The following is a 12,969-nucleotide window of genomic DNA, read 5'->3' as shown; positions in this document are numbered from 1 at the left end:
AACATCACTGAAGGGGGATGAAAGGTTGTAGGAGTCTCAGAGGAGGGAGAATATCAGAGGAACATGGATGGCCCAATGAATCAACTAAGGAAGGACTCATATGGGTTCACAGGGACTGAAGGGACAAGCATGGGCCTGCATGGGTCTGCACCAGGTTCTCTGCATAAGTTATAGCTGTTAGCTTGGTGTTCTGTAGGATTCCTAGCAGTGGGAAGAAGTGTATCTCTGGTCTTTTTCTTGCTCTTGGGACTTTTCTTCCTATTGCATTGCCTTGTGTAGACTTGATATGAAGGCTTCTGCCTTGTCTTACTATAGCTTGTTTTGTCCTGTTTGGTTGTCCTCTCTTGGAAGCTTGCTCTTTTCTGAAAAGGAAACTGAGTGGGAGTGGATTTAGGCAAAAGGGAGGTTGGGAGGAGCTGGGTAGAGTGGAAGGAGGGGAAATTGTTGTCGGGAGATACTGTATGAGAGAGGAGCCTATTTTCAGCAAAAAAATAACTAATCAAACAAACAAATAGAAGAAATACATAAAAAACTTGATACTCACATCAGTACTACTATCTTAGTCCACTGAAGGACAGATGTAAAACTCTTCTTACCTACAATTTTAGTTCATGGGACTGCTATAAAAATTATCCAAACTGTGAGTGGAATTTTAATGTCAAAATTAGCATTTGTCATCATAAGTGTCTTAGATATTAAGTATTTATGTTCATTTATATACATTGTATAATTTATTTGTTTAAGAGGGTCAGTGCAGTCACTTTTTCAACTTGCTTACTAAGGATAACAATGATACCTCTTTCAGGAACAAAAGAGATGAATGTGGCTCTGTATCAAACCACAGTGAACTATGTCTGGGGTATATGAACCAACCAATAAATAAATTAAATCATGAATTTATTCACTTTTTGTTCATGTGTGGCTATAGGATTTTTAATCTGATATGACCCAAATTCATGCATAAGTAGTTAAATAAATGCCATCACATCATATCTGCAAAGCAATTTACATTTAGACTTCAAAATCTATTAACTTTTCTGAAAGAGATCCCTAACCTGGCCCTCAAAAACAATTAGGATGCTTAGGAGATCTGGCTAGGGTATATAGTATAGAGTTAAATAGTCCCTAACAATGAACAAGAACAAAGGTGCCTGTGACTGGAAACTGACATGGCTTCTCCATGCATAGTTTAAGATGATCTATTAATATTTATACATACTGGGAAGAACTTCTCTTCTGAGGAGTACATAAGATAGAAATGTTGTTTGACTTAAGATAGGCACAAATTGGCAAAAGTGTAATTTTAAATCTCTGTGAAAAACCCATTTTAACCTTAAGCCTTTTAAATGTGTTCAGAATCCTAGAGAGGCCTATGAACTCTTTTAGAAGGATGTCATAAATTTTTAAATTGAAATATTGTCTCCATGCCCAGGAACTTCACCTCTGTTGTGGGACTGCCATGCTCATTACTGTTTGGAGCTTAAAACAAGACCTACTTTGAAATATGATGAATACATATGCTTACATTTATGCCAACATGTGCCTTGTAGGAAAGAGTTTCTGTGTATTCAGTCCTGCCAAATCTCTACACATGACACAAAGGGGTGGTGTATTTTGTACTTGACCAAACTGCATCTGTATTTTAAGAAAAAAGGTTAACCAGACCATGTTTTGACATTATTGTGGACAAAGGTGAATATATTTGTCTTAAAATAGAATAGTAAGAATTTAGGATCAAGGCACGTTTCTGTCAAATCCCTTCTTACTGCAAAAATATAGATTAAATTTCAAAGTATAGGGCACTGGAAAGATTCCTCAGGAGTTACTTTCAATTCCATCTCTTGTTAGAGGAGCTGAAATATTTCCCAGTACTCATTTTTTTTGTGTGTGGTTGTTCAATCATACTTATAACTCCAGCTCCATGGAGATCCTGCACCAATAAACTTTGTGGGTACTAGCATTCATATGCACACATAGACAGAGATACACACACACACACACACAGATACACACACACACACACACACACACACACACACACACACACACACACACACAGATACACCAAACAGACACATGCCTACATATATACCTGTGGCGAGCTCCTCGACCAGCGAGGAAGAACGACCACCATTTGAGGATTCTTCTCAGATCACACTTAATTGGAGTGCCTCTTGATTAAGGGAGAGCAGGAGGTGAGGGGCCCTGAGAACAAAAGGGCAGCTGCTTATATGGGGAACCAAGCGAACGGGTCAATCTGTGATTGTATCCCATCAGAATTCAAGCATGGGGAGCCACGGGATAGGCTGAGGACATAAGGCCAAGTTACCATATACTTGCGCAGTCCAGCAAGCATAGCCAAATATGGAGTTATTTATAGCAAAGCTGTCAGGAAGTCAACGCTATCTTAGAATGGCGGCTCCCTACATATACCCACACATAAACCACATATACACACACATGCAATACACCCAAAACATACATGTGCACACACACACAAAGACACAGACACATCACACTCACATACACACACATACATATACACACACATTCGTGAAAACATAACACATATATACAAACATAGATACACATACACTAAATGCATATATACACAATATACATACACTCACATGCACACATACATACAACCCCATATATATATATGTATATATACATATATATACATACATCACACACACACACACATATATATATATATATATATACACACATACACATACACACACTCAAAGACATGCATACACGCCACACGCACACCTGTTAACAACTAAGGAATGCTGAGAGAGGGAGAAAAAGCCATCCCTAAGAAACAGTTCAGTTGGTTATCCAATATCAAATGGTCAGTCCTGAAAATATACATATCAATAGTATTATAGAAACTGAATAATTTGTATTTAGGTGTTGTATTTATGGAGGAATGCAAGAAAGGGTATATGGAATGGTTTTGAAAACAGAAAGGAGAAATGATGTAATTATATTATAACTCAAAAAATAAAGCAAATATTTTTTAAAATGCAAAAATATAGCATGTGGCCAAGAAAGTAAATTTAGTTCCATGCACTGTGTAGGCCCGTTTTCTGTGAATGTCTGTAAATACATTGGTACTATCTTTGGTAGAATCACCTCTATTTATTCTATACTTTTTCCTCCTTTATTGTCTTTGCTGTGAGGATCATACAGAGTAAATACACACAGGATATGTGGAAGCTGATGTCAATGAGGCCAGTGTGGGATGAGTTATGCATACAGCTGGTATATAAGTCCACAATATGAAGTTATTGTATCATACTTTTAAAGAAAACTACTGTAAGTCAAATTATAATTGGTAAAGTAAGACAATTGTTACTGATGAGAGATATAATATAAATGTAGTATGAAAACTTTATTCATCTTCTAGATGGTACCTATAGCCAAAATACCTTTGCTGACAGGTCATAGTGCAAACTAACATAATGCTTGATCTAATATTAAATTGTGGTTGTTTTAATATTTCTCTATGGTAGTAAGTAAAAGTACTATAGAATAATAATTTTAAATTTTTTTCCTGAAGTATTTATTCTTTTTCTTTGCTATTCTCAACCCCTCTCCTCCATGGCAGAAAATGTTTTTAAACAGTCCAAATGGTAATTCTCTCTTGAATTCTGCAATGTTCCTAGCGATGAAGAGATGCAGAAATAGCTTCTTAACCCTGTTTAGATACAACATCCAATATCAAGATCATCACTGTAAAACAACTATTGATTAGTTCAGTACATACCACTTACTTACGTTGAGAATGTGAAATTGAAATTAAGTTATGATATTTATTTTATTCCATGGGCTACCTGCCAACCACATCATGTTTTCCACACCAAATATTCTTTTGTGCTTTCCTTTCATGACTGAAGGCCTCTTTTATCTTTTCTGTACTAAGCACTGCTAAAACACTTAACAGTTTGCTGTGACTTAAGTTTCATTAGCCTGCGTCTCTCTGTCCACTAGGTGATCTGTAGCAATCTTGCAGCTTTACAATAGCAATGCTCTCTACCATCTGAAGGACCCTGAACTAGGTCTTGGTTGGATCCAGTCTAAGTTATGTGAAGAACTTTAAGCAACTTATCTTTAATAATCTCAAGGAACAAAAGCCTTCACTTTCTACTGTAAAATGTACCAAATGTTCATAAACACATATATGTATGCTTCATGTTGGAGAAGCTTAACTACAATTTGATTTTGGATTTATTTGCTATAAATCCATGTCAGAATATCCATAATAGCAAATATTGTTGAAGCTTCTGAGTTACTTAGCATTGTTAATATGAGCCCAAATTCAATAGATAGGAATCCTCTTTTCTTTCTTAAGTGAAACAGGTTGTACATATATATTTTGGAGTACACACACACACACACACACACACCACACACACCACACACACACACACACACACACACACACACACACACACGCGCGTGTGCACACAACAACAATTGGTGAAAAAAGACCAGGAATTTGAAAGAGAGCATAGAGTGGTTTGGAGGAAGTTTTGGAAGGAGGAAAGTGAAGGGTGAAATAATGTAATTACATTATAACCTCAAAAAATTCAAAGCAATAATTTTTAAAATCCATGAACATAGATGTTTTAAAACACATTTTTAAATTACACTTTTAAATCTTTGGGATATATTTCAAAGTGGATTTGTTCTAGAGGGAATATAACCTTCAATCAACCTCATCATAGCTGAAAAGTTTTACATAACTGCAAAAGCAGATTTATAAAATTCCACATGAGTAAATTAATTATAAAATGCATAGAACTTAATGAGTTTTTAGTCTGTTCACAGGGTCATGAATATAATTTCTGTACAGATTTCTTTAGCTATAGCTTATTTAGTCCATAACTTCTATGTTTACTTGGTTGTGAATTTTATATAGACTTACTTTTTTGTCCTGATCACATTTGCTATTTGTTGGGACTATGAGCTTAAAATGGGACATAACTAGAAGTTTTGTAGAAAGAGTTGAGGTATAACAGATGCCAACTTTCAAAGTGAATATGACCTCAAAGGGAGGTTTTTTTTTTTTTTTTCAATGAAATAAATACTGTCAGATTTCTTAGTGGAAATGAATTTTTCTCACTCATCTGCCAAGAAGAATGGCCATGTATGGTGATTGATTGATGGCAGCAGTGAGGCTAGAACCATACTCAACTGAATATCTCAGCCTCAGTTCTCACAAGTGTATGTCTGCCTAGAATCCTAAAATGTGGTACCTTCTACACAAAGTGCCTCTGCATATCTAATTAGGTAAATTAGGTGATAGAGCTCAGAATCTAGTATGACTGATTTTTCTAAAATGAAAAGGGAACTGAAGAAGTCAAATGACACCACAGCAGAAGTGTAGGGTGTTTCTATGTCACAGGATGACAGCGATGGCTTTAAGTCACCAGATGTTAGAAGGAAAAGAAAAAAAAAAAAAAACACGTTCTCAGTTCTTGCAAAAATAAGGGGGGGCTAATAAAATTCAGGTTTCATATTTTAGTTTATAACTCTAAAGTTCAAGAAACACCTGCTACTTTAGACTCATTAATCTATGGTATTTTAAACAGTAGTACCAAGATAGAGTACAGAAACTCAAGAATCTGAACTGGTCTCTTAACATTCTCTAAGCTCTTCAGAATCTAGGTCTAGTCAAGATTAGGGTTATCAGTCCTCAGTGCCTTTCCAAAGACCTCTGAGTTCCAGTTCTTTTGTTTCTATTTGGACTCTGTAGCCTCCCATTCAAACAAATGAATGGGGAGTACACCAAAAAGTTCAAGGGTTCAAGTCTATAGCATCAACTTACTCTTTGAGAAAGGTGACTTAAGTTAGATTTCACACACCTACCGTCTTTGGCCCTTGATTGATTACATATTTTTTTTTGTGTATGAAAATACCTAAGATCAGGCCTCAAGAATGGTAGTTATGCTGAAGCAAGTGATATTTTTCAGTCAAATATAAGTTTTTGCCTTTATCTGTATGTGTGAATCCATATATTGGTGCTCATCTGTGCCATTCTGACTTTGGTCCTGCATTGAGTATACAGCCCTGACATTGTCAAAGGAGAATAGACCTCTAGTACCATGTGTATCTCCCACCATCAGTGTCCAAGGCAGTATCTTAAATGCCTTCCATATACTCTGCTTTGAAAACCTTGATCTCTTTCTCATTAATGCAACGAGTCTCTGTTTACAGTGACAGCCTTATACCATACTTGAATAAGGAAGGACGATTTCAATGCCAGTGCATCCATTCTTCCTGTTTCTGCCAAGGATATTACAATTGGAATGAGGTGGTTATATTGCAATGACTTTAAAATTAGAGATTGTTGGGAATGCTTGTTACCCTCGCTAGCATTCACTGGTGGCCTGACAAATATGGTAACAAGTTATAGATATTTGAAGCTAGTAATCATGGGCAGAAGGATCATTGAAAAGTGCCAAGCATAGTGCTGTAATCACATGAAATACAATGTATTACGCAACATTAAAGACAAGCATATGCATACTGTTTTGACATCAAACACTTTACAAAGAATTAAGGAAGAATAAGAAGTATTGTTAGTGGCTTTTTTTCATTGGATGGAAGATACCAAACTAACCAAAGATGGCTTTAAAAGCTGGTTCCTGAGCATGAGGACATAAAGAGGAAGACCTAGTGCCAATGTAAGATAAAATCTTCAAAGCATGTCCTGACTGACTAATTAACAAATAAATACATATATTCTTTGTTCATTTTTACTGGTGATTTCTTATACATTGTGTAATCCTAAGTTTTTTCTGTAACCATTTTCTATGTAGAAATTTTATAGATGAAGTCCTTATGAATGTCTAAAAAATAATAACCTTAAGTATTAATAAATAATTAGGCAAAAGAAAAATTTAAAGAAGTATGTTAGAAGTGGTATTCTTTAAGGTAAAGAATTATTCTTTAAGGCACAACCATATATGCTCAAATAGATGGATTGATTATGGAGCTAACAAGATGGCTCAAGCTCACGCCTTGGTAACCAGTGAGCTGGAAAGGTTCCAGGACCGCCTGGCCCGATGCACCATGCATTGCAATGACAAAGCCAAAGACTCGATAGACGCAGGAAATAAGGAGCTGCAGGTGAAGGACAGCTGGACAGCTGTGTGGCCAAGTGTGTGGATGACCACATGCACCTCATCCCAACAATGACCAAAAAGATGAAGGAGTCTCTGTCATCCATAGGGAAATAAAACTGTTTACCAGTGGGGGGAAAAAAAAAAGCAAAAAGGTAATACTTCATTCGTTGTTCCGATCTTTTGCACAAAATTTGGTCCACATCATTCACCAGTCAGTACTCTGAAAATAAACATGAAGCTGCGTCTTTGGTTATAGCACGGACTCTTCTGGTAGGAAAGCTGCTGCCGGGTCGGCGGCTCACGTAGACTTCTCATTATCCTCCCCGATCTTCTGGACCCGGGAATACATTTTGCATGATGACTTGAAGCAGCCAGGGGGCCAGGACAGCGGCCAGGAGAAGCAGCAAGGAATGGAGCCTTGTACGTTTTTCTCAAAAAAAATAGAAGATGGGGAACCACCAAGCCTGAGACAAGAAATTTGTCTGGGAAGAGACCTTCAAGTTCTTTTCATTGGCCATGGAACGGTACCACCAAAACAGCCGTGTTGTGATATAGTAGGCAATGGTGACATCAACGGTATAGTTTTCATGTGCCACAAGAATGCAGATGATCCCGGCAGCACTCAGCAGCCAGCAGACCAGATGATACCACCAGAAGTGACGAGGCGAATATTCTTTGATGAACAAATAAGTAAGTGTCAGCACAACCGTATGACCGCTGAAGAGGAAGTCTCCACACAGGATGTGTGATCCCGTTTTGGACAATCCACTGCCAGAAATCAACCGGAGAATCCGTTGTATTTTTGCCTGAGAGTCTCCATTGAGCTTCGGAGCACACTGGAAGTGCATTCCGGGCACAGGCAACGTGGTGACGTACATAGTTATGCAGCGATACAGGTATAGCGTTCCGATGATGAAGAAGAATCTGCGCCCCACTATGGACTTGTATCTCAGAAAAAGCCACTGGGTGATCCATAACCCAACTAATACGATCCCATTTATTTCTGATACAGAAAATGCCCATTTGACCCGGTCGACATAATCAAAGAACTTGTCTGGGAGTGGAGGGCTGAGCTCCTTGGGAGGGACCCTCTCGTGCACGACTGTGATCATGACTGTTGTCAGGACAAGGTTGAAGAGAGCATACACGAAGGCAATGCCTGTTTTCCACCACTCCAGGGGAAACTTGTTCCTGGAGTCAGTGGGCATAGAAATCTGGATGTAGTCCGGGTACTTTTTGGCACCTTTTCGTAGCCCGTTGGATAAGCTCTTGGGTTTACCATTGCCATTTTTGTTTCCATCTTCTACAGTCTCACTGGGGCTTGTGTAAGTGTTGGTAGAGTTACTGGTTTGATTTTCCAAATGACCTTCAAGTTTTGCTGTCTCTATGATATCCATTGTCTGCCAGCCTTCAGAGCTAAAGGAGATGGTAAGGTTCTTGTTCTCTGGGGAAACTTAACTCTTTTAAATCCTTCTACTGCCAAGATCAACATGGACTCTTAGAATTGATGGTATGTGCTGATCTGAAATGTAGACGGTGGCTTTCTGGTTCTTGGTACTCTCATACAACAATCTGCTGGGTATTCACACAAGGAAGCTTGCAAACCTGGTGATCTAAGATTGATGTCTAGAAAGACTGTATAAAAGCCAGATGTGGTAGCTGGCATGCATCTAAAATCCCAGCACTTCTACTGTGAGATGGAAGCTGGAAACAGAAGAATTCTCCAGAGCTCATAAATCAGCCAGGCTCATTGGCCAGATAGGCAGGAATACGTTGTACACCATCGGAAACAATGAAGAGGCACTATCCTAGTAAGGTTGAAGGGGAGAACTAATTCCTGAAACTTGTCCTCAGACATTCATGTTTGCTATAGCTGTGGGCACCTGTATACACACACGCATGTGGTGGTATTGTGTTCCCCGAAATATTGTGTGTTTCCCGAAATAAACTTATCTGGGGTCAGAGAACGGGACAGCCACAATATTAAACAGGAGGACAGGCAGTGCTAGCACATGCCTTTAATCCCAGCACTAGGGAGGCAGAACCAGGTGGATCTGTGAGTTCAAGGCCACACTGGAAACAGCCAGGCATGGTGACACTTGCCTTTAATCCCAGGGAGTGGGGGCAGAAAGAGAAAGATTATATAAGGCGTGAAGACCAGAAACTAGAAGCATCTGGCTAGTTCAGCATTTTGGCTGATTAAGCATTCAGGCTTTCAAGCAGCAGTTTAGCTGAGAGCCATTGGGATGAGGACACAGAAGCTTGCAGTCTGAGGAAACAAGACCAGCTAAGGAACTGGCGAGGTGAGGAAACTGTGGCTTGTTCTGCTTCTCTGATCTTCCAGTGTTCACCCCAATACCCACCCCAGGTTTGTTTTTATTAATAAGACTTTTTAAGATTCCTGCTACACACACACAATAATAGTAATTAACAATAAACAATACATAAAAGTAAGTTAAACCTGTATAAGAGGCTGGGTTTTGTGCAATACAGAAATCCTTCACAGATAGTTGTTTGTATTTTTATGGACATACTGGCATCTGATGTAGGTCTAGGAATCTGAAGACAAGAGAATGTTTCCTTTAGTTCAACTAACATCAATTAAAAGAGGGAGAGGGGTAGAGAAAGAGAGCCTAATTACTCATTCCTGGTAGGATCAAGGATTTGTAAGACTTTATTTCAGCCTAAGACAACACCCAGGAGAGAAGAAAACTGCAAAGGAAACACTTTCCCTGTTAAAAATGGAGAAGCCTAAGATTGACTGTTAACCATGTCATTCATAGGTACCTCAACAATCCAAAGCATCAAACACCACATCCATTCAATGTAATGGAGACATTGGTGAAAGACCAACAGCATTGTTGAGCTCTTTGGAAATTCTACAACAGAGTCAGTAAGATTTAACTCTCGTTCAGACCCAGATATTACCAATGGCTTTTGAAAATATTAGCTCATAGGAGACTTCCTGTTGGCTTCACCCATTCTCCCTCCATTTGCTGTCTGCCTAAATGTACAAATAGCATCATGCTACCTTGTTGCAAAGAAGTACAGTGATCTTTTCATATTGCATCTTGCATCTTGTCGAGGAAAATAAATCATGATCATAGAGTTCATTATTTATTAGTAAATATTGTAATTTAAAAGTAAGAGTTTCCTGTAAATTCATTCTTATGTTTCCTGAGAGTGATCAGCAGTATTGAAGAACTGTATTTTTTTTTCAATTCTTTGGTTCTTTGGAGGGGGGAGGTGCCACTCAGCTCCCAAATAAATACACATGGAAACTTATTATTACTTATAAATGCCTGAACTTAATTTGACTTGTTTCTTGCCAGCTTAAATTATCCTTTCTTTCGCTTGCCTCTGGGCTTTCTCTGTTTCTGTATACCTTTTCTTTCCTTCTTCTTCCATGTCTGGCTGTGTGACTAAGTGGCTGGTCCCTTCTTTTCTTGTTCCTTCCTTGATCTTGTCCTCCCAGATCTCTCCTCCTATTTATTCTCTCTGCCTGCCATGCCTGCCTATCCTTTCTCCTACCTCGCTATTGGCTATTTAGCTCCTTATTAGACCAATCAGGGTGCTTTATACAGGCAAAGTAACACAGCTTCACAGAGCTAAACAAATGCAACATAAAATAATGCAACACATCTTTGCATCATTAAACAAATATTCCACAGCATAAACAAATGTAACACATCTTAAAATAATATTTCACAAAAAAAGACTACAAGGGGAAACAGAGAAACAACTTCAGTAAAACACTTAAGGGATGTGTGGAAAGAAAGATTAGTTATTATAAGCTATGAGGTTTCTTAATTAAGATCATCTGTCAGGATTCATTGCTACTGCATAATGACTGATGGACTTGCACAACATTATGCTCAGTGGAATACGTATGGCAAAGAAAGACTAATACACCATGAGCACTTGTACATGAGACCCAGAGGCACAGAGCTCAGACTCACAGTAGAGAGGGGTAGAAAAGGAAAGACAATGGAGGAAGGTTAGAAGATTTGAGGCAAAGGATACAATATTCCTCTCAGAAGTAGAATTTTTAGAGCTAATATAATACAGATTTCACTGTTCTATAAAATGGGTGTGAAGTAATTTATATATTAATTTACTTAATCCAGCTATTTCCATAATGTATACTTATTTCAAAACATCACGTTGTATAAGTAGATTCTTTTTAATTTGTAAATTTAAAAGTTAACTTATTTTTTCTTATAGCACAAGTCATTCTACGCTATAAGTTACAATATGTAACACTAAATGGAAGGTTTGTTAAAGCTCTCTAAAGTTTCAGAATACAACTTTTTTTCTGGCTACCTGCTGTATCCTTGTGCCTGACTCCAGGTTTTCTCTGTGAAGAATTCTAAATGACCTCAACCTCATGTCTTTTCATCCTTCCTGCCTTGTGAGCATGTGGCATTGAGTAAACCCTGCTGCCTATAGTCTCTTTGTCTGTACACAGACGTCTAAGGCTACTGGAAAGAGCCATCTGCACCTGAGCCAAGTGGTGACACTCCACGTCTGTGGTCACCTGTTTGATCAGTGTTCTCACTGTGATTTCAATTGAACTGTGTTCACGAGCCAATGTTCTTTCTCATCTCCTCCAAGAAGTACTTCATGTCCTGTACTTGATTTATCTTTGTCGACATTTCTTTTATTCTCAATAAACCATGTACTTTATGGCTTCACAAAGAGAATCCAACAAGAACTAGAAGTAAATCCCAATACTGGAATCCAAGAAACCAACTATTCTGTCTCTATACACATTTGTTCTTCTCATTAAAGTAGTTCTTTATGTCAGATCCTTCATTGGTCTTGCATTTCTGAAGACCATCAAATACTGAATCTTCAGGACCTTACATTATTAGCTGGCTCATATTCTACAACATGAAGCTTTTGTTCTTATTTAGGAAAATTTCAGGTTTCCACATAAGAGTATGCAGATATTTTTATATAGTATAATGACCACAACAAGCAAAACCTCTCTTTCAAATAACAATAATGACAATACATATATATGAGCAACAAAAAAATAGAACAGAACTAAAAGCAAAATAGAAACAGATACCACTAATGGGGTAGAAGTTGCTTCATTTGTTTTTAAAGAAGCACCTTTAGCAGTATCTAGGTAACTAGGTTTTCTAAAACACGTATCTTTGTTCCTTTTAGCCTAAAACCAGAAAGTACCATTTAACTATTACCAGTTAACATTCATACCATAGTATTATATACTGCAAAAAGTCAAATAGACAGCGTGCTTTCTGTGACCAGTAGAATGTATACAGTGTACTTATTAAATTAAAAAAGAGTATGGGAACTCTTTTTTATAATATAAAATTGATATAATACAAATTGATATAATATAAATAAATATAATATAAATGGATATAATATCAATTGATATTTGTATACAAATATGCAAAATGAATAGTGACACACTTGTTTATCATAACATCAAATTTCCATATATGTAAATATATCTAATATATATATACACATATGTATATATATACTGGTATCTATGTCTATATATGGTTAAAAAGTGTACAATATTATTTAAAGAATAAAAATATAAATGTCATTGAATCTGTTCACACATATTGTTTACACTCAGTTGCACAAGTCTATTTGTTAGGGAGATGGAAATTAGGTTAATGGGATGTTGCTACCCTGGGAGAGGAGGGAAATTTATTTTCTTTAAAGGAAACTGGAAATCTCTTTCCTATTCTTTAAATATTGTAGTTTCTCAGAAAATTGGGAATCAATTTACCTCAAGACCCAGCTATACCACTCCTTGGCACACACCCAAAGGATGCTCCAC

General features: G+C 37.5%; 1 protein-coding gene across 1 annotated transcript; it reads right to left on the bottom strand.

Moving 5' to 3' along the window:
• Positions 1–7,440: 7,440 nt before the first annotated feature.
• LOC118594964 (phosphatidylcholine:ceramide cholinephosphotransferase 2-like) lies at positions 7,441–8,614 on the bottom strand. The gene is given in 2 exon segments (XM_036205209.1): positions 7,441–7,581; positions 7,583–8,614. Coding segments are annotated over 2 exon segments (1,098 nt in total). The 5' UTR covers positions 8,540–8,614.
• Between the last annotated feature and the right edge of the window lie 4,355 nt (positions 8,615–12,969).

This window comes from Onychomys torridus, chromosome 13 (assembly GCF_903995425.1).
Source record: "Onychomys torridus chromosome 13, mOncTor1.1, whole genome shotgun sequence".
Taxonomy (NCBI): Eukaryota; Metazoa; Chordata; class Mammalia; order Rodentia; family Cricetidae; genus Onychomys; species Onychomys torridus.
Note: the sequence above shows the minus strand (reverse complement) of the source record. Positions and strands in the feature narration are given on the sequence as shown.